The sequence below is a fragment of the Lepisosteus oculatus genome, chromosome 26, assembly GCF_040954835.1.
Source record: "Lepisosteus oculatus isolate fLepOcu1 chromosome 26, fLepOcu1.hap2, whole genome shotgun sequence".
Lineage (NCBI taxonomy): Eukaryota > Metazoa > Chordata > Actinopteri > Semionotiformes > Lepisosteidae > Lepisosteus > Lepisosteus oculatus.
The window spans coordinates 11,421,260-11,445,820 of NC_090721.1; the positions used below are offsets into that span (position 1 = coordinate 11,421,260).

Consider the following 24,561-nt stretch of genomic DNA (forward strand, 5'->3'; position numbering starts at 1 on the left):
GCCTTTCACAACAAGGTTGCCCCAAGGTGCTTATGTTAGGGATTAGGTAAGAGAAACCGAAACCAATTAATGAACCCACTTGCAGGAGCTGATAAAGCCTAGCCGTGATCCAAAGAAAACAGTAGTCTAAGAAACGAGCCGAGAGTCCAGGGAAAGCCAGAGATCCAAACAGGGAGAGAGTTACCGAAGCCAGACCGTAATCCGAAACCAAAGATGAAAGAGCAATCCGAGAGTCCAGGGGAAGCCAGTAATACAAAACAGGGAGTGAGTACCGAAGCCAAGCCGTGATCCGAAAAACCGTAGTAAAAGGGGAAAAAACGTAGTCCGAAAACCAAGAAAGACACAAAGAGAAAGAAGGCATAGCGCAATTAAAGCCACAAGTTTTTTTGGCTGCCTACCAACTGTGCTCATGAACTTTGTGGAATTGCTACCCATTCTTCTTCTCGGATCTACATTTTTCAAGTCTTTCCCTAGATTCTTAATAGGATTCAAGTCAGGACATCTCACTTTCTTATTGTTAAGTCCAAGGGAGTCCAAAGGGAAATCCAGAGCGAATAACAAGAGTCCAGTGCCAGGTGATCCATCCAGGACAAAACAAGACAAAGTTAAAAACCTGAACAGGATCCGCTGCAGGGAGAGGGAATAAAAATGGGGATGACGGGACCAGGCGCTCTGAGCCCCGGACTCAGCTGGGTCGGGACGCCGATAGGAGGCCTATGCCCTCAAGCTGCTGGTGTAGGTCGACTTGGTGGTAGGTGGGCCTCCGGGTGTCCATCTTCCAATGCACAGCCTGGAATAGAGTAAGTGTCTGGCTTTTAAGGAGTAGCTGGATTGGAGGCAGGTGCACATGATCAACTAAAATGTGAAAGAGCCGGAGCGCCCTTAAGAGGAGGGATTACAATCGTGACAAGTGAAGCTTTAGCCTTGAGCTTTAGATCATTGTACCGGTATTTTGTTTAATGTATATTCACAACAGTCATGCTTCCTAGTCCCTGCTGTTCAGAATCATATCTATAACATAATGCTGCCACCATCATACTTTAAAATGGTGATGGTTTTGATTGGGTCAGATGTAGCACTTTGCACTATAACCAAAATGTTCATTTTTTGTCTTTGTTGAATGACCAGGATATACTAGAGAGAGTGAAAAGCCACAAAGCGGCCGTCCCGATGGTGTCTCCCCTCATGTCCTTAAAACCCGTGCGTGTCAGTAATCTCCTGAATCACAAATGTGCAATGGCCTAGGAAGAGAATAAGGTATTATATGTGAAAGGACTTCAATTCAATTCAATTTATTTTTATAAGATAAGATTACTTTATTAGCCATATACAATTTCTTGCATTAGGAATTCATCTTTTGCATACTGAAACTTGCTCTCCATGAGCCACAGACAGGGAGAGAGGTTTGGGGTCAGAACGCAGGGTCAGCACATCTAGAGTAGTTGGGGTTAAGGGCCTTTCTCAGGGGCCCAACAGAGTAGGATTCCTCTGCCAGCCACAGGATTTGAACCAGCATCCTTCCTGCCACAGACAAGATCCTTAGCCACAGTGCCACCGCTCCGCCCCAGCACCTTATATAGCACCTTTCACAACAGGGTTGCCCCAAGGTGCTTAACAATGGAAGTGACCATACATGTGGTGAATACAGAGCAGAAGACCAGAAGACAACATAGGAGAGGAACCAAAAACTCCTTAGTAAGGAGAAAAATAACCTCTAGGAGTCCAAGGTCAAGTGGCTGTCCAACCCCTTTGGGCATGCTAACATTTTATTTATACAATAAAAAAAAGGAAATAAATGAATGAGGGTATTAATCCATCCATCCATCATGTCTTCCGTATGTCAGTAGTCCATGTAGATCAGCAAAATCCTCCTAAACCATAGCTACTGTATATCCACGATGTCCCTCTATATCCATGGCAGTGATGAAGTATCCAACTCAGATGGTGCCCAGCCCGGGCGCCATCCGGATATGTGGGGAGAAGAATAGGATAGTTTGTATCTACAGTATCTGTGTAGATGTATCTGTGTTGGTGGGCCAACACAGAGACACACAATGGCATGTACAGCAGCACCAGCAGCCATGGTTGCAGCAGGCTATAATGTTGGGTGTGAGTAGGCTAGGCTGAAGTAATAGGTCTTCAGTCTGGATTTGAATACTGAGATTAACAACATAAATGAAAGCGCTACACTGCCATGGAACGGTGCCATCTTGAAGCCCTCCACAAATACATTACAAGAGTTTAGAAAATTTAGACAACTTATAGCCATCGTCGGCAGCTGAAAATACCTTAGCATCTGACAGTATTAAAATCATGACTTTACAAGTATTTTCAAAGAAGATATCCCCAGTCTCATGGATGTCTCTACTCTGGAACACTCTTGTCATTTCTTTTTGAGCAACACCCTGCAAAAACAGAATATGTCCTATTGTGAATTATATATACTGTATACAGTATAATGTTCACAGTATCTATAACTTGTGATTATAGAATCACCTATAAAGAAATCACCTGCAGATTACTGTCTATGCAATCAACTCTTAACCTAGCAGCTGTTTGAATTTCAAGTATTCTTTTGTGATATCAGCAGGACAGCCCAAACTGAAACTTTCTGACTTGCACTGAAGTCCGTTGTGAGGTGAAAACCAGCGGCAGTGAAACGGGTAGAGACAGTCAGAATTGTACATAGTCCAAGTGCTATAAATGCAAAAGACGAAAGAGAGGGAGAAAAGGAGGGTATGTACTGTATAGTATTTAGAATTTAATGTGAGGAAATGACAGAAAGGATTAAGAAAATCTGACATCTGAGGCTGGTTAAACACGGCTGTTGTTGCTCTTCCCAGACTTTCATGATAAATTCAATTTAGAAGGTGTGGCTCTGATGTTTTCTCTTTGTCCATGTTTTTCAAACATGAACACGTGCTGGGGCTCAGCATGGGACAGAAGCCATTTTTCACTACAAGGCTTATTGTCTGTAAATCAATGTAAACTTTGTGTTTTTTTTCTTTTTACAGTTGCTCTGCAGACCATCGAAGGGACTGAAGGGACTGCAACTCCATATCGTTGGGCTCTATTGCTTCTTTTGGTGCTGTGCTGTGTTTCTCTGGCTGCCGTTATTGCTCTAAGCATCTTCTGTGAGTACTCATCCATGTTTACCCAGAAAGAATACATTATATCATCTTACTCTTACAGTTATTTCAAGACAGCATTTAGAAAGCCTTTGCATGTTGGTATGAAGTAAATCTAGATACAATAGGTAACACCTGGCTAGGGTCAACACTTTTTTTGAGATGCAGTGATCCCGGATTCAGTGATCAAAGCAATCATAAAGTTTACCTTGGCTTACCTCAGTTAATTCTGGGTAAATGATTATAAGTTCATCAACAGTAGAGGATATAAAACAGGGAGCCAGAGAAAGTGAAGGAAGACAAGGCACAAGAGAGAGAGGTTAGAAGAAGAGGAAACTATCAAAGGCAAGAGCTCCTTATTCATTCAAATCATCTGGAAAGACAAGATTGGAGCTAAGTATTTGAACCTCGTTAAGAGAGCTTGCTATTCTGTTGATGTTAGAAACTCTGATTTCCTGTGTAAAGAATCCTTAATTTAAAAACGGCCTGTCCTGATTAGTGTGCACATTTTTAGAATAGGAAGATAGTTTCCCATTCATTTTAATGTCATCCAGGTTTACAAAGAGAGATGTTTAACCTCAGGTTGTATTCTATTTAGTTTAGAAAGCGGCTTTTCTCTTCGTATGGCCTTTGCAGACATTATTTGAGAGTGAACACTTGGAAACCTTGGAGCCTGCCTATTGTCTGGGTGGATAGGGTATTTTGTAACACAGGGTGTGTTGTATGTCTATGTTTTGTGTTGTTTAGTGTGTGTATTGTCACTGTTAACACATATTTATTTAATCAAGTGTGGCTGAATTATTATACTTTTTACAAAAGCTATGCCAGAGCACAAATGCTTCATATGCCGGAACAGGAACAAGGAGTTAAAACAGAGTAACGAGGCCAGGAGCTCCGAGCCCTGGACTCAGACGGTCAGGAAGCCATGGAATAAGGTCTGCCCTCAGGCTACCTGCGAGCCAGGAGAATAGGCAAGCCCTGTGGCGTCCATCTTCCAATGCTGAGCTAGGAATAGCGAGAGCGCCAGGCTTAAATAATGAGAGACAAAACAGGGGACAGGTGCACATAATCAACTAAAATAGGAAAGGGTCGGAGCGCCCTTAAGAGGAGGGATGACGATCGTGACATCAGCTTAAGCTGCTGATAAATTATATAAAATATTACAATAATTCCATGGAGTCTGAGATCCAGTAAATTCAGCAGATTTTAAATGATTTTTAATTTCTTTACTGCAGTAACTTTGAATTCTGTGCTATTTTTGTATGGTGTGTTAGCTAAGGATAGACAGATGAGGCAGAGCTCTGTGGAGTTCCTTTCTTTCTCCACACTTAAACCATTTTTTATTAATATGTCAAAGGTTCATGTTGGAAACAACATTGTTCCAAAACTCTCCTGGCTCATCTTTGTACTTCCAAACAAATTCTATAGCATGTTCGAGGAGAGTTAAGACGTAGGCATACATGATCAGTTCTGAAACACCCTCTCTCATCTTTATTGATAAAGAAACTAATGAAGGCAGCAGTAGAATTGAGTTTGAAGTATAAAGAAACCACACAATCCAGCCAATCCATGGTTTCTGTATATATTTGTTCAGTCGTAAAAATGAGTCAGATGTTATCTTTCAGATTATGTTTTGTCATGTTAGTGAAAACCAATGGAATTCTGTGAACAACTCACCAAAGGTTAAAAGTGTAATCCATTGAAGGGCTCTACACATGAAAGGAAATGCCTGACATCATAAAGTTCAATAATCTACACAGAAAAAAAAATCATGAAAAATGTCTATGTAATATTAATAAGAACCATTATTAGTCTGAAGCTAATACCAACAAATTGTATTTTTTCTATTACTGATGTAATATTAAAGTACATTAATAATGAAATTTACTTTTATCATTTATATATATAGATACCTATATTTAATTTAGAAAACAAAAGTGTCATTGCTATTGTACAATATGTACGAGCTGAACTCTTTACATAGCCATGAATTGTTTCTCCAGGCTCTCGTGATGTTCATCCTGAACTAAATGCCTGCCCACCTCCATCTTCACTGTTATGTTCCTGTAATGTTCTGTGAAGACGAGCCCTGTGGAATCTGAACAGTAGGATGGATGAGGGGCCACTATGGGAAGTGTTACTCTATACCCATGAGATATGGCACCTGGGCGGGGGAGACAGGATTATCTTTAATAAATTTGTCTGCTAGGCAAGCTGGTGTCACTGCCTGATATTTTTCATTTTGGATATTAACTTCATTAACATGCAGTATATACACAGACCTACCACCAAGAAAATAATTTCTCAGAATATTCTGTGTTCTCCTTCTCTTTCTTCTGCAGACTTTCAGAATTCTAGGTATTCTGGTGAAATCAAATCAGACTTTAGAAGTGCGTTCCAGAAGGCAGATGCCCAGCCCACAATCAACCTAATGAAAACCAAAGAAGTGCTTCAGATGGCCATTAAAAGGGAAGAACAGAGGTGCAAGGACATTCTTAACAGAGCACAAAGGAAGTGCAAAAGTTCCTTCGTCATACAAGAGAGCAACAATAGTGCCATTGCTGGCCCAGAATTCATAACAAATCTCAGCATAGCCAGTATGGAATTGAAGAGAAGCCTAATCAAAGCAGAAGAAGAGTGCATTGGTGCAATGAACAGGTCTACTCAGGAGTGTTTAAAGAGCATCAGCCAGCTACATCTGGAATTGGATAGTTTCCACCATGTATCAGATGAGGAATATATGATGAGCCTTACTGGTTCCGAAAGGTCATGCCAGAATATACTCAGGACAGCAAATCAGAAGTGTAAACTGTCCCTCAGCAAAATGCATCAGGATTGCTTGAGAAATCTCAGCAGAGCTGATGGGATGTTTGAAAGTGTCCTTGCTACAGAGAAAAAAGAGTGTATCAGAAATCTAACTATAGCTGACGTGCGATGCAGGAGTTCCCTTAATGAGGTTCATTGGCAATGTAAGACCAACGTTAGCATTGTGAACCAACAGCACAAGTTTAACCTTAGTAATCAGGAAACATGGTTTAAAAGAATCATTGATAAAAAGGAGGAAGCGTATTCAGCTTCCCTCCTTCAAGCAAAACAGGAGTGTCAAGTAAATCTTAACAAATCTCATCTAGAGTGTCAGACTTCCATCAGTGAGGAACAGCTGCAGTGTAAAAGTCACCTCAGTAAGACGGAGCAGGTCTACAGCATGTCTGTCCAGGAAGCCAAACAGGACTGTGAGAGAAACTTTTCTCAAGCCCAGCAGAAGAGACTGTAGAAGTTTCTAGACTGTAGAAACAAGCTCAGCAAAGCGAATCAAAATTGGGAGAGGGCACTCACTGCAGCACGTCAAGACTGTAAAAGCAATCTTACTGCTGCAGACGAGGTGCATCTAACAACTCTGCAGGAAGTCAAACAAGAATGTTCACAACACCTTAGCAAAGCACACCTGAAGTGTAAGACAGTAGTCGATGAAATCAAACAAGAGTGTAAGTCTAACCTCAGCAAAACAGAGCATGACTACACGAAATTGCTCCAGGACACCAAACAGGAGTGTGAAAGCAGCCACACTCTTGCCCGCATGGAGTGTAAGGCTACCCTCGGCACTGCAGACTTAGACTTTAGAACCAACATTAGCAGGATCAACCAAGACTGGGAGAGAGCCCTTGGTGCAGCACATGGTGAATGTGTAAGGAACCTCAGTGCTGCTGAGCAGACATATGGAGCATCTCTTCAGCAGGTCACACAGGAGTATATGCTGAACCTCAGTAGAGTGGATCTAGCGTGTAAGGCTTCCTTGAGGTTAATGAGCCAAGTGTGTGAGGCAAACCTCACCCACTCCAATAGGAACTGTGAGAGTCTACTGAGGCTGTCACACACTGAGTGCAAGGCTTCCCTCAAGGAAATGGATGAGCAGTGTCAGAGGAACCTCACACAAGCGAGTCAACACTATTACACTACCCTTGTTGAAGCACAATTAGAGTGTAAGAGAAACCTCAGCATAGCAGATGAACAGTGCAAGACCAAGCTTAGTATGACAGACCAGACATGTAGAAAATACCTCAATGAAAAGGAGCAGATGTATTCAATTTCTCTCCTACAGACAAGCCAGGAGTGTAAAGAAAACCTTACCAAAGCAGATTTAGAGTGTCAGGCTTTACTCAAAGATGAACAGTTGGAATGTAAAAGTAACTTTAGTAGGACAGAGTTATTGTACAAAAACTTGGTTGAGGAATCCAAACAGGACTGTGAAAAAACCCTCTCTCAATTCCATCAGGGAGTCAAGGGTACCCTCAGTACTTTAGACATGGACTGTAGGACCAACATCAGTAGAATGAACCACGAGTGGGAGAGGACCCTCAATGCAACACAATGGGAATGTAAGGTCAATCTCACGAGGCTAGACCATGAATGGCAAACTGTCCTTGACGAAGCTGGGCAACAATGTGCGAGTGCTCAAGGTGCAGCAGACCTCAGCTGCAAGAGAGCCCTGCATGAGGCACAACAGACTTTTCACAGTGACCTCAGCAGAGTGGAGGAGAATCTGAAGAGTCAAATTGTTCAGTCTGAGCAAGAGTGCCAAATTAACCTCACAAAAGCCAAGAGAGAGTGTGCAAGTACTCTACGTGCAGCTGAACAACAGTACCTCCAAAACCTCACTAGAACACAGGAAGAAAGTAGGAAATGTCAGACGTTCCTCAGTGAAACAGTTCACGAGTGTGCAACAAACCTGATGACATCAAAGCAGGTATGTAAAAGAACTCTCAGCAGAATGAAGGAAGAAATTCAGAAGAACCTCATGGAAGCCAAACTAGAATGTACAAGAAATCTCACTTCTTCAAACCAGGAGCTTCAGAGCATTCTAACTAAAGCCAACCAAGAATGTCAGAAAAACCTCAGCCAGATTGAAAGGGATTTTCGCCTTCGAGTTTGTGGACATGTCAGAGGTAAGCCAGACTAGAAGCGTAAGCCTTATTTCATGATAAGAGAAAGTAAAAAAAAAGACAATAAAAGAAAACTTTTTGCATGTATTAGAACTTTTAGTGTTCATTAGATCCTGAGGAGTATTGAAGGATAGGCATATTCTGCAGATTTGATGTTCACAATGAAACTACTACTGTACTGTATTAATCCCAGCTGGAGTGACAGTTATTACAAGTAATAATGGTTTCATATTTTTGATATAAACTCCAAATTAGAGTTAATCATAAAAAGGCATATTATTTATTGAAACTCCTAGGAATTGTAACAGAACAGTTCTTTCCGGACCCTATGCAGACAACACAATCCAGAATAGTGAGGAAGGAAAACACTAGGGAAAAGTCATGCAGGAACAGGGATGAGAACAGGGGGGCATGTCCATGCTGTGCTGGTGATTCGGGGAGGTGTGGCCAAGGCGAACAGTCCAGTTTAATTCCAAAGGGAGAATCCAAAACAAAAGCAAAAGGTCCACAAACCAGGGATTAAAAACAGATGCCGGGTCGGGACCGGTGGGGGGAACAAGGACAGGAACAGGAACAGGAACAGGAACAGGAACAGGAACAGGAACAGGAACAGGAACAGGAACAGGAACAGGAACAGGAACAGGAACAGGAACAGGAACAGGAAGCTAAAACCATAACAAAGCCAGGCGCAACCAAGTCCCAGGCTCACATGATGCAGAGATCAGATGCAGAGCAACAAGTGAAGTGAGCGCCTGGCTTATAAAGGTGAACTGAAACAGGAAACAGGTGCGGGGAATGAGACTAATGAGGAAGGGCTGGAGCGCCCTTAAGAGGAGGGGTTTGCGATAGTGACAGGAATCAATTCCTTGTTAAGGTCAGTGCTAATTTGTTCAGTTGTAAAAATTAGTCAGATCTGCTCTTACTGTATGTTTTGTCATGTTAGTGAAGACAATGGAATTCTGTAAACAACTCACCAAAGGTTAAAAGTCAAATCCATTGAAGAGCCATTGTAAATCTGAAGCTACAACTCTGAGAAAACACACATACTCTTGTCTCTGTACCAAGAAACACTATTACAACAATTTTGTTTTAGAGAACGTTTCATCAACAAATGTTGACCATTAATATTTAAGTTTCCTTTAATCATTTTTATTTTCTGTATTTAATTGCTATGGTGTGTACGTGCCGAACCCTTTACATAGATGTGAAGTTTTTTCTCCAGGCTCTTGTGATGTTAACCCTGGACTAAATTTCTGCCCACCTCAATCTTCACTGTTATGTTCTTCCATGTGCTGTGAAGACGAGCCCTGTGGAATCTGCCCAGTAGGATGGATGAGGGGCCAGCATGGGAAATGTTACTTTATATCCATGAAATATGGCACCTGGGTAGAAGCCAGTCAACAATGCTATCAGTTTGGATCCCGTCTCCTAGTTCTGAACAATTATCAGGAGCTGGTGAGGTGTTCCTTCATTTCTATTACATCTACACCTATGCCGATCAGAAGAGCATAGCAGGTGCTCTTTTTGTAGAAGGTTCTGTTTGTTTTAATTAAGTGCCTTTGCAGTCGACTAATGGATTACTTTTCTGCAGGGTGCTGTCCACTTTGAAAGTTTAAAAAATATGTTAAATTAGGCTTGCTTCTTTTTTATCTTATGGATGTACAGAGGTGAATATCTCTAATTCCGCCCACTTGCTTATAGTGAGTTCTGATGCCTTAATTGCATTTTTATTATTAGGCCTGTGATGTAGCAAGCTGAGGCTTAGTAAAGTAAATTGTACACACCTGCCTTGATTCACAGATTGGACTACTGTGTAATGGAATTCCAGGCTAATCAGAAGATCCCATTTCTGTCTGTGGAATGGAATTTCACAATTTACTTCAGTGAAGGAAGAGGCTTTAACTAAGCCTCAGCTTACTCCATCACAAGGGTTACTAAATAGTGGAGCTTCAGACCATGGCACATGACATAATGTAAGCAAGTGAGGAGCGTTACATGCAGATAACAGAAATATAACCACGTGATTAATTATGGGAAGACTGGACTTGATAAAACAACTTATTAAGAAAGATGTAGTGTAGGTCTATGCGTTAATACTTAATAATTTAAAAATTGACATCCGTTTTTATTATACTCACTAATATATATTTTTTACATTGCGGCAAATAGCTATGACCGTCCAATGTGATGACTGAACAGGACCCTGTGGCAGGATCAGGCAGAAGTGGAGACAGGCAAGGTACAGGGCCTGGAAAACACAAACACTAGGCAAAAGTGTCCCCACAAAAGCAGAGGAGGGTCAAGTTCAGAAACACTCAAAAGGTCAGGTCTTGAGAAAGCAAGGGTCAAAACCAAAGTATAAGTGCAGAGCAAAACTGAGCAGTGAACAAGCCTGGAAGCTAGTTTAAACAAATGAGCCGTCTTGATGATATTGGAAACAGGTGTGGACTGAAGCGTCAAGGCAGGAAGTAGTTACAGGAAACTTTGTTGCAACAGAAATATCATAGCTTAGAGCAGAGCGCTAGTGCCAGAAAATTCACGACCATGGAGAGTCCTTGAAATAGACCACCCTTCTGCATCTTGGGCTTTATAATAGTTCATGATGAAGTTAGAATATGAGTCTTTGTTACTGCCATTACACTGGTGCACACAGGGCTTGATTGAAAAAGCAAATTCACCAAAGTTCCCCAAAATGAAACATCACTTTTATGTTCTGATCTGTTTTAATCTCCACCATTATTACATTATCCACTGTCGTTATCCATGCCAGCAGCAATATCACTCTACAGCTCCCAGCAGTCAGCCTGGATAGACCTCCTAGGAAAAACTAAGGCTGCTGCTGTTAGTGGGACCAGCAGGGGGCGCTCACCCTGTGGTCTGTGTGGGTCCTAATTGCCCCAATATAGTGACGGGGACACTGTAATGTCTAAAAGGTGCCATTCTTTGGACGAGGCGTAAAACTGAGGTCCTGACTCTCTGTGATCATTAAAAATCCCAGGGCATTTCTCGAAAAGAGTAGGGGTGTCACCCCTGGTGTCCTGGCCAAATTTTTCCCTGGCCTTTACTAATCATGGCCTCCTAATAATCCCCATCTCTGAACTGGCTTCATCACTCTGCTCTCCTCCCCACTGAGAGCTGGTGTTTGGTGTAGATTATGCCGGTTCAGGGAAACCAAATATGTAAGAAAAGTGGCTCTCTGAAGGCACCAGTTCTGTAGGGTTTGGGCATTTACTGAGACAATTATTAATTGTAGCAGTAAATCACAAAGTTGATTCTTTTGATGGCTTTAGAGTCCAACCATGCGACATAACTCAAACAACGCACACACACAGGTACTAATACACGAGGATACATTTATTAATACATAGAATATGCATATAAAACTAATAGATCTTACCGAGAGGGTTATCAGAATACAAAAGGTATATATTCAGTCAGTTACAAAGAGTTACACATATCAAGAGGACATACGTTCAGTATATCATTCATTAAGACCGTTTCGTAAAGTGAACTTGGTTACAACTTCTACATTAGATACTCAAACAAGTACATAACTCTTAGGAATTAAATTGATATCAACTGGTTTGGATAACAATTGTATTCTCGAGCTGTAATGCATTGAAGTTGAATACTCATCCAATCTTTGGGGATTCAGATCTCCTGCGGGCACAAAGAAACAGTTGCAGGCTTGTTGCTGTCCAATCCGCGCTCTCTGGCTCCGTGCCAGGCTGTGATGTGCGGCTTGCGACGTTGCGCTGCTGATGCTCACTGTTGGCTTTAACTAGCAAAGTTTGTGCACAGGAGAAAAGATGACTGTGGGTCCCAGCAAGTCAGGAAGAGGACCGGTTCGTTCCTGATGAAGAGCTAGTTCTGAATAGTAATTCAGCTGTCCACAGTTCCGACCTGTTCACGAGGCCTGCTGCTGGTTACTCTCTGGCAACCTCCACTCTAGACTCTTAGAACAAAGGAAAGTTCTGGCACTCGGACACACTGGCCGTTCCGTGGTTGTCCGGTGTAGTGATTCATAGCCGTTTCAGGGACGCCAAATATGTAATTTTAGTGGCTCTCTGAAGGCACCAGTTCTGTAGGGTTTGGGCATTTACTGAGACAATTATTAATTGTAGCAGTAAATCACAAAGTTGATTCTTTTGATGGCTTTAGAGTCCAACCATGCGACATAACTCAAACAACGCACACACACAGGTACTAATACACGAGGATACATTTATTAATACATAGAATATGCATATAAACCTAACAGATCTTATCGAGAGGGTTATCAGAATACAAAAGATATATTCGGTCAGTTACAAAGAGTTACACATATCAAGAGGACATACGTTCAGTATATCATTCATTAAGACCGTTTCGTAAAGTGAACTTGGTTACAACTTCTACATTAGATACTCAAACAAGTACATAACTCTTAGGAATTAAATTGATATCAACTGGTTTGGATAACAATTGTATTCTCGAGCTGTAATGCATTGAAGTTGAATACTCATCCAATCTCTGGGGATTCAGATCTCCTGCGGGCACAAAGAAACAGTTGCAGGCTGTTGCTGTCCAATCCGCGCTCTCTGGCTCGGTGCCAGGCTGTGCTGTGCTGCTTGCGACGGTGCGCTGCTGATGCTCACTGTTGGCTTTAACTAGCAAAGTTTGTGCACAGGAGAAAAGATGACTGTGGGTCCCAGCAAGTCAGGAAGAGGACCGGTTCGTTCCTGATGAAGAGCTAGTTCTGAATAGTAATGCTGCTGCTGGTTACTCTCTGGCAACCTCCACTCTAGACTCTTAGAACAAAGGAAAGTTCTGGCACTCGGACACACTGGCCGTTCCGTGGTTGTCCGGGCTGAGTCTCAGGATGGTCAGGAGGCGCACTGCGAGAATGTCCTGCCCTTGGGAGCCTTCTGCTCCTGGGCCGTCCTGCCCTGGAATTCTCCTTTGAATTCCCTTTGGAATTGTTGAATCTGAATCTGAATCTGAATCTGAATCTCTCAGGCTCTCTGTGTTGCCTGTTTTTACCTGGAGGAACTTCAGCTCATTGATTGGCTGAAAGTTCCATGGGCATCAGAGTCCCACGTGGGTTACTCGGCCCTACCGGTCCCTGATTGGTTGATCAATGTGAGATATGAGTCACTTACTCCTGACACTTAGTAATGCAGTCCAGATGTCCAACTGGCACTCCCTAAACAGATAGGCGCCAATGGATAACCATTGATCATGATAGCCAGGCTTAGCTAAGTGCATCCCCCTTTGGGAGCTGTCCTTATCAAAAGAAAACATCTTGCATGAATGGTTTCTCTGTGGCTGCACCACAGAGATGAACAGAGAAATGGGGCCTCATTTGGGAAGCTCAGAAACACTTAATTCTGCCTTATTATTAAGCCTCGCCGCTACATTGGTAACTACTTACTAGCAATTAATTACTGTGTGACACAGTAGAAGGAATCTTCCCATGTTTACCACTAAGGCAGCCTTCTAATTGTTTATCTCTGCCTAATAGTCATGTGAGAATGCTCTCTCATATTCAATTCTCATGTGACTCCTCTTTGTTTGTCCCAGAACTATGCTATTGACTATACAACTAAGGTGCACTCTTTTTGTCACTAATTTGTTTTTCTCTTACACCTTGCTATCTCACCTTAGTGAAAAACCTTCACTTTGAGTAAATATACACTGGCTCACTACCTCAAAAATATCGACCCTCAAGCCAGTGAAAAGTCGGTTCAAAGACCTACACTGTTACAACTGGGTATGACATTGTGTGTAAAATTTTGCATTGTTGTTGTGGAAACTGTATCTGCCTAAACATACAATGGTCTGCAAAGGACCTTCAATATTCAGTTCTGATTCCTTGCACTTTCCTTGTGACTGCAACCAAACTTTAAACAAGAACGTTATAGCTTCAGTGTCATTGTATTTGAGCTTGTATACAGAATCTATAATGCACTCTGCAATGGTTAACATTACAGAGTGCATTACAGATTCTGCATACAAGCTCAAATACAAGTAAAGTAAAAAACATTATGAAATATTTACTCATAACCAATGTTCAAGTTTTGTTTTCAGTATTGAACCTCTCATTGTATCATTGAATTTATGTGTAGAGAAGTGTTTCAGTGTTATTTTTGGAAGGACTATAACATTTTTGCAACAGTGCAGTGCAGTTGGATCTGGAATGTCAGATAAGAGGTTAAAATTCTGGAGGGTGGTGTAGAGATGCTCCAGATACAGAGAAATGCATAAACAAGCCAAATATGCCAGATGTTATTAAGGACCTGACATCACCTATGTCAAGCCTATACAGTATAAGGTTAGTGAGAAAAATGGCCTTAGTTCATTCATGGAAGTCTGATGCTTGCTACCAGGCATGAATATCAGAGGAAGACTCCTGCAGGTTGGCTCATCTTCACTGAGGGCTAGACCTTCACTGTCACTCCTGTCAGGTTGAAGCCAGGTCTTGCAGTGAGGTGCCGGGGAAGAAAGATCAAATTCCCAGAAGTGGCAGGATCTAGCAGGATAGAGCTCCAATGTTATGGGTGACTCCTAGACATATGGATAAGGGTTATGAGAACAGGAAAACTCTCACAAAGTAACAGCCTTGGTGGGTACTGTGTCAGCCCATCAGTAAACAAGAAGGCAGTTACAGTGGACTGAACTAAATGGAAATGACCGATTTGAGATTACTTCTATTGCTACTATCCATAATGCACAAGTAGTTTAACATATTTGTAGCGTTATGGCATGATTTAGGGTTTTGATTAACAAAATCCTGTGATTAATCAATATACATTCTATGGTTATAGGCTGTAACACTTCTCCACACTTTTGTTTTCAGTGTATAATTGAATTTTGCTACAACAGAGTATTAAAATGGATAATCCAGTCTGTTTCAACAGTATCTGAAACTATATTAAAAATTTCTATCATTATATCGTTTGTTGGTAATTTTTTTAGGAGTTCTTCTATGACTTCAGCCATCTATTTTTTAACTGCTTTATACAGTACCGGGCTACGGGGAGCCAGAGCCTAAGCAATTGCACAAGGCAGGATACACCCTGGATGGGATGCCAGTGCATCGCAGGCACACGCAGACACTAACACTCACACCGGGGCTAATTTTCATGGAAGCCAATTAAGTGACCAGTATGTCACCAGCCATCTGGAGTACAAAGAGGAAACCCACACAAAAACACGGGAAGAACATACAAACTCCACACAGCTAGCAACATGGGAACTGAACCCAGGACCCAAGCTGTCAGTACACAGCAAGCACAGAAGAAAAAGCGAGTGAGTGGAGCCTGGCTGGGACAGTGGAGAACCCAATGAGCAAGGGCTCAGCTAGGACTTAACCCATTAATTAACTCATTAATGAGCAGCAGGGGGGGCTGATAAAGGCCCATACTGGACAGACTTCGCGGATGTTTCAGACCTCATGGAGACACGATGGGTTGCCATAGTGACAAAGTGTAATAAAAATTACACTTTGATTGTGTGATGCAAGAAGACTTTTTTATCTTCCTAGAATGAGAAAATGTGGTTTAGTTGTCTTTCTCTTTCTAGATCTTTTTTCGACATTACACAGAAATGGATGTGGGTCATTGGATAGGACTTCAGAAGGATCAGGGTACCTGGAAGTGGCCTGACAACAAACCTTTGAACTCCAACATGTATGTATGTTTCTCTCGGCTTTCGGAGTGAAAGACACATTATCTGTGTGACCTCCATGGCTCGGAGCAGAGAAAGAGAATTTAGCTTTTCTTTTGATGGAACAATGGAACAACATTTTAACAAGCTTGATCCTGTATTTGTTTCCTCATAAATATACAGGAGGGAAAAATCAGAAAAATGTTGGAAACACTTCAGAATAGGGGTTACAAATGGAATTTATAATTGCCTCCTAAATGAAATGTATTAATATGCTTCACAAATAGATAATAACCATCATCTACTGGAGATGAATTGGCAGAAGCAACAAAACTATACTTTTTACTATTTTAATGGCCTGAGCCTGAGGGAATTGTGAACGCCAGTTTATAAAGTCATTAATAACAGTCTAATACATCATTAAATAAGAAGTATATTGTTTTCATCGTGTACCTTTTATTTCTAGTCTGATTGTCTTTCCTGATGTACTGTAAAAAAATCTCCAGATACGTTGCAAAGAAAAACACAGACTAAAACTTGATGATGTGTTTTTCATTATAGAATTGTCAACTCCTAGTTACAACTACACCTTTCAGAAAAGCCAAATGAGTGGTTTGCACACCTGGCACCCATCAACGTATAAAAGGGCAACAGGACCTGTAGTGTCAGTTAAAGGGTTATGCCACCAAAGGGTGCTGGTGAGGCACTCAAGACAGGCAGGAATGTGTTCATATCACATAGGCACAAAGTAATTGAAGAATTCGCCTCACTAGTGGGAAGCCAAGCTCCCTACATAGGGTCAAGGGCGTAATTAGTCTGGGTTGACTCGTGGGGAGTCAGATGCTCACCGGTGTGTCAGGGAGAGACAGAGCTCATGGGAAGTCTCTGGCTGTCTGCTATCAGGAAGCTAGACCAAACTGGGTCTCGCAGTGAGTCACCAAGCAGATGAAATCCTCTCTGTCACAGGGAGAGTGAGAAACCGGGTCTTGCAGTGAGATACCCTGTTATCATCCTAAGGTCAGCTCACAGGGGTCTGGACTGTAGCAGCACTTGCAGTGAGGAGCCGGGTGAGCGAATTCCTCACTGGCAGGTGTGTCAGTGAGAAGCAGAGATTCCATTTAAACCCTGGTTTAATGTCATACAGTTCCCCCTGAAGAGGCAGGTTATATCACATTCCCGGACGAGATTGAGCTACGCTATAGATAGGAACAAGTAATAGGTTTATTCCATGCTGAAAAGGGAAGAGAGAAAACGCAACATTTCGGCTGTGAAGCCTTCTTCAGGTGTGAGAAAGACAGGACAGACAACAAAGATTAAATAGCACAGAAGAACAAAAGCTGGGAGAGGGGAGGAGGCAGGAGGGGCAGAGAGGCAGAGAGGCCACGCAGGAAGTGCAAAGTGCAGAAGGGTGAAGAAAAGTCAAAACCTGCATGAGAATAGAGAAGATTACACAAAACTACGTTGGTCATTGAGAGACCTAGTGTGAACATAGTTTCAGGATGAGTTTAATTTCTGTTGTTTTTCTGCTGTGGGAGTTTGAGAACAGAGACAGAGAGATCAGTGTGATCATGGCCATCTGAGGTGAAGTGGGAAACTGTGGGCTTGGAGAAATCTTTTATCATCACAGTCCTAACATCTTCTCTGAAGTGGTCTCCTAGTCTTCTTCCAGTTGATAGCTTGGCATTTTTTGCAGGAGATACGGTAAATGAGGTTGTTGGAGGTACAGGGTGTTGTCTGGGTGATCCGGAATTGACTTTGAGGGGCCCTGAATGAGCGTGTTGTTAGATATGTCTTTGAAGGTGATTCAGAAAGCTCTATTACAGGAGAAGGTGCTTGGTGGGGATGAATGCTGAGTGCGATCAAGGGAGCTGTGAACAAGAAGGTTACGCAGATTAGGTGGTTGGTGATATGAGATGATATCGAGATGATATGAGATGATGGGCGATCAGAAAAGAGGGCCCCAGTGGAGGGATCATCCTGTAGGATAGGAAAATTGCCATTAATGGTCCTGGGGATAGAGAGTGTGTTAAGGTGGTAGGGAAGCACCAGAGGAATATGAACTAGATCACTCCTCTCATATACAAGAGGTAATCTACAAATCCAGTTCCCATTTTTCCCATAATTTTCACTGCATTTACATGGCAGATCTGGTATTTCTTTTGTTTATCTCATTGATGACTTTATAGTTCACCTGACCTACCCATTATACTACTTTTTATGGCCATCTGGCATAAAGTTTGCTCTGGGTAGCAGGTGCAAAACTAATACTTTGACCCTCGATTAAATTTAATTTCTAATTGTTCCAGTAAATTCAAACTATCGAATTTGTGTCACTGTCGCTGTAAGAGATAAACTAGAGCAAAAAGGTTACGCTTAACAAAACAAATGACCATACAAAGGAACAAGTAATAGCTTTATTCTATGCTGAAAAGAGAAAAGAGAAACTACAACGTTTTGTCTGTGAAGCCTTCTGTTGTGAATACAGAACAGAAAAGACCAGAAGACAACGGAGGAGAGGAACCAAAAACTCCTTAGTAAGGAGAAAAAAAAACCTCTAGGGGTCCAAGGTCAAGTGGCTGCCAAACCCCTTTGGGCATGCTAACATTATATAAATAAAAAAAAGGAAATAAATAAATGAGGATATTAATCTATCCATCCATCATGTCTTCTGTATGTCAGTACTCCATGCAGATCTCTGTAGACCAGCCAAATCCTCCTAAATGATAGCTATATCCACTATGTCCCTCTTGGATACATGGCTGTGATGTAGCATCCAACTCAGATGGTGCCCTGCCCGGGGAGGAGAATAGGATAGTTTGGTCAGAACAGATGTATCTACCTGGTGGGCCAACATAGAGACACACAATAGCATGTACAGCAGCACCAGCAGCCATGATTGCAGCAGGCTATGATGTAAGGTTTGAGTAGGCTAGGCTGAAGTAATTCAGGTGGGTAGCTGCGTCAGCATGCGTAGGCTGCAAAGGAACAAGTAATAGGTTTATTCCATGCTGAAAAAAAGAAGAAAGAGAACACAACGTTTCGGCCGTGGAGCCTTCTTCTAAGTGCAGAATTTGTTCCATCCACTACAGTTGACAGTTGTGTCAGATGGTCTGGATATATTTCAGCTGCAATCTCTTGCAAGAATACAGTAGGTCTTCAGTCTGGATTTGAATACTGAGATTGACTCAGCATCCTGAACATGGGGTGAGAGACTGTTCCATAAGCTAGGGGCTCTGTTACTAATGCTTTACCGCCAACTGTTTTTTATTAATGCCTGGAATATGAAGAAGACCTGCATTCTGTGATCTAAGCTTGGATGGTAAACATTAATAGGTTCCATTAGGTAAAAAGGTGCCTGACCTCTGAGAGCCTTATAAGTAGTGTAAGAAGAAAGATTTTGAAGTTGCCCTGTACCTGACAGGAAGTCAATGAAGAGAGCTAAGTATAGGGGTTATATGGTCGTACTTTCTGCTCCTAGGAACAATTCTAGCTGCTGCATTGTGAATTCATTGTAAACAGTCAAGTAGGTTGCTGTGCCAGCATGCACAGGCTGCAAAAAGACAAGGAAATGTTTATTTCATGCTGAAAAGACAAGAAAAAAACAGAATGTTTTGGCTGTGGAGGCTTCTTAAGCAAAAAAAAAATGTATAGTTAGACTTTGTGAAAATCTAAACTAATACTTATTCCCATATGATTATAGCAATTCACAAATGTTCTCATTACACCCCTTAATAATGTTCTTTTAATGTTTAGGACATTTTACGAGCAAATGTCAACTAAGTCTGTTGATAACTGCTGTTCTCCTCTTTTGTCTCTTTGCCTCACAGGTTTGTGGTTAATCAGTATGAGAAAGGTAACTGTGCTGCCCAGCACTGGGACAACACACAGAACATAATAAGTTCAGCTTCTTGCAGCAACACCTATCGCTGGATTTGTGAGAAAGAGTCTCTTTGACTATAGGAATACCCACAGATTTGTGGAGCAAAGGCTCTTAAAAGGGTTTTAAAAACAACACAGAAAGAAGCATAGCAGTGATGTCAAGTAGCCAAATCTAACACAGTTGTCTTCTCACCCTGATCCCACAGTCACATGACCATTTCTGTCCTTCCATTCAGAGGCACAGTTCACAAGCAGCACAACCTGGATTTGAAAAGGGACTCTTTCTTCTTTCAAACTAGGCTTCATTGTATAGGAATGCATTAAGTCTAGGAACCTGAAAAAGAGTATCACAAGCCTTGTTTGTGGGTCTCGATAACTGCATTTTTAATTATTAGTAACTATACATTTGTATCAAACATCATTCACATTGCTTTACACACAAGGAATTGTTTCAAACTTTATCCTTACTTGCCAAACAACACCAACCTGTCACGCCCGACATCCCTCCCTAGAGGGCGCTCCACTGCTCCCATTATTGTTCGTTTGATTTAGTTCTCCAGGTGTACCCTTTTAGTGTTATTATTTAAAGACTAGTTCCTCCAGTCCTCGGGGCTCATCATTAGGGTAAGATGTCGCGAGACCCTCCTAGCACAAGGAAACCCTACGTCCGTCTCCTGAGGGCATAGGCCTCATCCCCGACACCTCCCGCTTCCTGAGCCCGGGGTCTGGAGGATCTCGCCCCGTCACCCTTGGACCTCCATGTTTCGTTTGTCTGTGTGCTCCCCCCTCCCGGGGATTTTAACTTTGTCGCGTCCCAGGATGGATTTCTAGTTGATGGACTTTCGGACTGTGCTTTGACCTGCCCTTGGACCCGTTTGGATTTGGATGCCGTTTTGTCTTCCCCTGTACACTGTCTCACGGACTGTCACTATTATTTTGTGCACTATTAAACCCCTGTGTGTTCCTTTTTACCACGCCTCCTGTTTTCTCCAGCTCTTACCGCATCGCATAGGGTCTTCTATAAGATCTGAGACGGTATCCAGTCCGTGTCCATGAATCAACCATAAAATAAAATATTACCTTTATAAAATTGTTTTTAATTACATCCTGATAAATTGTGCTAAAATATTAAAATATATATTTTATAGTAACATTTTCAATAACAATAAGCATAATTACTGGATTATTCTGCTAAAAATATATAATAAATCAATGTACATATTATTAGCATTTATTATAAACTGAAGTACTCTGTTAATAAATACTATGTCATTATATAATTGCTGTGGCACTAAAAGTTAATTGTATGTTTAGCTTAGTGTAAACGTTTTGAGTAAATACAATACAGGGAAAGAACTTTGAATCTTATATCTATAGTCTGTTTTACATATAAAGTATCTTTATAATATGCTAAGTGTTATGTTGCAATTTTAATTCTATGATTTATTTAGCCATAATGTTTAGAAAATTTAAAAAAAAGTTTAAAAATGCTCTTGTATGTTTATATAAAATAAAGTCACATATATTCTTATCTCAGTGGTTATTAAAGATTTTTATAATATCTACAGCTCTTTGTGTTGAACTGCCTTTAAACTTATTTTCTAATCCTTTCCCCTGTTGTTTGATTGACTAATTTATGAAGGGCAATTCTACCATAAGGCTTGGGTGGAATTAAGCCCTTTCAGTTTAAAGAAAAGCTAGTTCAGTTTAGGAAACATTGCACTCATTTTGTAACCACTTTCTGAAAATAATAAAAAAAAATCTGAGAGTCCCTTCTCTGGGAAGTTAAGAAGTAAGGGAAGGTAGAAAATTATGAAAATGGTCCCCTGGCTATGCACTTGCAAGAGATTGCAGCTGAAATATATCCAGACCATCTGACACAACTGTCAACTGTAGTGGATGGAACAAATTCTGCACTTGTATCCCTACTGGTCCACTAATGTCAGGTGAAGTCTTTTTCCTGTTCCTGATGTCCTCTTCATGTTCCTGCCACCGCACAGCAAATTGTTCCTTTAGTTTACATCCACTGCTAACACTGGCCCCTCCACCACAGAAGACCACATGACTTCTTTGGTAGCTAAACCTAAGTGAACAGAAGCATTCTTTCATGCCGAGTTATCTCTGCTAAAAAGAACCTTGAGTGCCCACTATGCAATTAATTTTGCTGACTCTAATTTTTTTGTTTTATTATTTAATAGTATATTCCCCAACTTCACAACTGTTCTGTTGTGTTAAATAAAGCTCCACAATATCACTCATAGCTCTCAATACACATTGTCCTTGAATTATGGGCATTAAGTACATGCAGGACCAAATTCAACTGCCTAGTCTTTGGAGTGGCTGAGATAAGATCTTCAAAATAAGTTGTTTTGAAATGTATGCTTTTGTTTCTTGGTTCTGTAAAACATATTGCAACTGCAGGTGCTGTGTATCACTCCTGGACTGCAGTGACTCACAGCCCATGGCTGTCCTGGGAACCAACAGCATTCCTACGAGTGAGCACATTTCCCCTGGGGCTCTGCTTCAAATACATTCAGGCCGCCTTTGATTCACCCTTCCCTCTATGAATCCGGTACCCAAACTTCTCATTAGTTTAGTCCAGATCCCCTATTTAATGCCTGAAACATCAAGAGGAAGATACTCTGTCATTCAACGTCTGTCATACTGACGTCCTGCGATGCCCAGCCCTGACTAGAATGCGCTACTTAGGAACCTGATTTACTACAGTAAATACCTTGATCTTTGAGACCCAAGACACAAGATCTGCCAACACTTTTCCTGTGGCATCTTCCATGTCTGTTTCTGCCCTGATTCCTGAACCTGTCGGTTTTCCTTCATGTCCGTCATTATTTACTGCTCCTTGGCAAACTCCACCTCTCTCTGGAAACTACCGATCTCCTGCATTAGGATTCCCATCCTGCCTGAGAGACTCAGTTATCAGCTACAGCAATCCATGCTATAACAGAAATAACAGAGCCAAAGGAAACAAATCCAGCAGGGCTTGGGGACCTGCGACAGATATTACAGTAAGTTGAAGAAATTCAAGTACAGTAGGGAGCTGTGTCAGCATGCGTAGGCTGTAAAGGAACAAGTAAAGGTTTATTCCATGTTGAAAAGAGAAGAAAAGAAACACAATGTTTCACCTGAGGAGTCTTCTTCAGGTGTCAAGGTGATATGCAAGCTCTACTGCAGGAGATGATGCAGACCATCACTACCATCACAGCTCCTGCATCTGTTCTGGCTCCAGCTGTTCATCCCAGCCAGACTCCTACTCCAGTTTCTGCCCAGATTCCTGCTCCTCTTATCCCAGATCTGGATGAGACTCTCCCCTCTTCCAGACTCAGGAGATCCAGATGGATGCAAGGGATTCCTTACACAGTGTGGCATCATTTTCTGCATGTAGCCACCCTCCATCCCCTCATCTGTACCAGGCACAGATAGCTTCCATTATTTCCTGGGGCAGCATTAGCCTGGGTGTCTGTGGGAGAGGGCAGATCCCCCTTTTCAGTGACTATGCCTGGTTTACAGAGGCATTCCTTCTGGTGTTTGATATCCAGGGTGAGTCACCAAGTCAATGCACAAACTCCTCCATTACAAGCAGGGAGCCATGCCTGCCCACTCATATGCCATACAATTCTGCACCTTGGCCATGGAAAGTGGATGGGGGGAGAACGAGCTCTGTGCCTTGCTCCAGGCAGGGCTGTCTGAAGGGCTGAAGGATGAGGGATCTACCTCACACCTTAGATGCCCTGACCGCACTGGCCATCAGTACTGCCAGGAGAGGCACTGGAGGCTCCACCTGAACACCTGGGCCGACAACCTGTGCCGCCTCCCTCAGATGCCCACTCTCCTGTAGTGCTTGACACCTTCCTTAGAAGTGCTGAAGAAGAGCCAATGCAGGGTCTCTGTGCATTCTGTTGAGGGAAGGGACACTGGCGGTTGGTTTGCCTGGAGTGACCAAGAAATGTCTCTGTCAGTAAGCAGAAGAGAGGAGCCCCGTCATCTGGGATTCCTGTGTAGCAGGAAGACAGCCCAGGAACTTGGCATCCCCCAGGTTCTGTGCAATCCGGCACTGACTGTGCAGGACTTGGATGGGAGCATCCAGACAAGGACCATTGGTGTGACCATGACAGTGGGCGTATTGCATGTGGGAGACCATTGGCTTCCTGTGCATTCCATCAATGTGCTGCCCCCTGATTCTGAGTTTTCCATATCCCTAGATCCCAAACCCATGCCTAGATTCTTCAAGGAGCTTCTCTTTTCAACCCTGGGCTGAACTGCCCCAGAATATCCTGGTCAATTCATCTACAGGTATGTTTCCCTTTGAATGCCAATACGGGTTTCAACCACCTCTCCTCAGGTTGTCTTCGAACCCATCAGATGTCCCTGCTGCTAACGTGTGGAAGAATTCTGGACTGTCACATGAAAAGCCTGGGTTTGAATCCTGGCCAATGCCCAGCCCTGTGGGGAAAATCTTATACATATAATAATCTTAGATAATTATATGCTATATTATCATTTTTATTAATTTTATACCTCACAGTATGCTACATTTTATGAGTTCATTTATTTAAATTTAAGTTACAAAAACATATCAGACAATAGAGTCTTTAAAAAACTGTTTTTAAAAGTAAATTAACACAATCACACCAGATTAAACAAATCTTTTACGTGGTCATTTGAATGAATGTGTTCTGTAACTTGTCTTACGTTAAGGTGCATTAGTAAGAGACAAAGATGCTGCCAGGAAGTCCCCAAGTGGCTTTTATGGGAATTGGAGTTTGCTGATCTATAACTAAAGCAGCATCAGTGACTATTGGGAATGTGTACTGAAACAGGAGGGTGAAAATAAAAGCCCACACCCAGTTTTCCTCTCTCCTGCTGTAAAGAGATAATGTACCAACAAATCACAAAACACTCCCTCCAGTGCTACATCAGAAAGGTTAATCTGAAATATGTGCTACACA

At 42.0% G+C, this 24,561-nt stretch overlaps 1 protein-coding gene across 3 annotated transcripts in view; it reads left to right on the plus strand.

Moving 5' to 3' along the window:
* Positions 1-20,565, plus strand: part of LOC102682672 (von Willebrand factor A domain-containing protein 5A-like) — a 67,896-nt gene extending 47,331 nt beyond the window's left edge. For all 3 annotated transcript variants that reach the window (XM_069184234.1, XM_069184235.1, XM_069184233.1), the window contains exons 14-18: positions 3,015-3,134; positions 5,471-8,071; positions 9,369-9,523; positions 15,632-15,738; positions 19,543-20,565. In XM_069184234.1, coding sequence (XP_069040335.1) covers positions 3,015-3,134; positions 5,471-6,402 — 1,052 coding nt within the window. In that variant the 3' untranslated portion in view covers positions 6,403-8,071; positions 9,369-9,523; positions 15,632-15,738; positions 19,543-20,565. The remainder of the gene's footprint in view (positions 1-3,014; positions 3,135-5,470; positions 8,072-9,368; positions 9,524-15,631; positions 15,739-19,542) is intronic.
* The last annotated feature ends 3,996 nt before the right edge of the window (positions 20,566-24,561 follow it).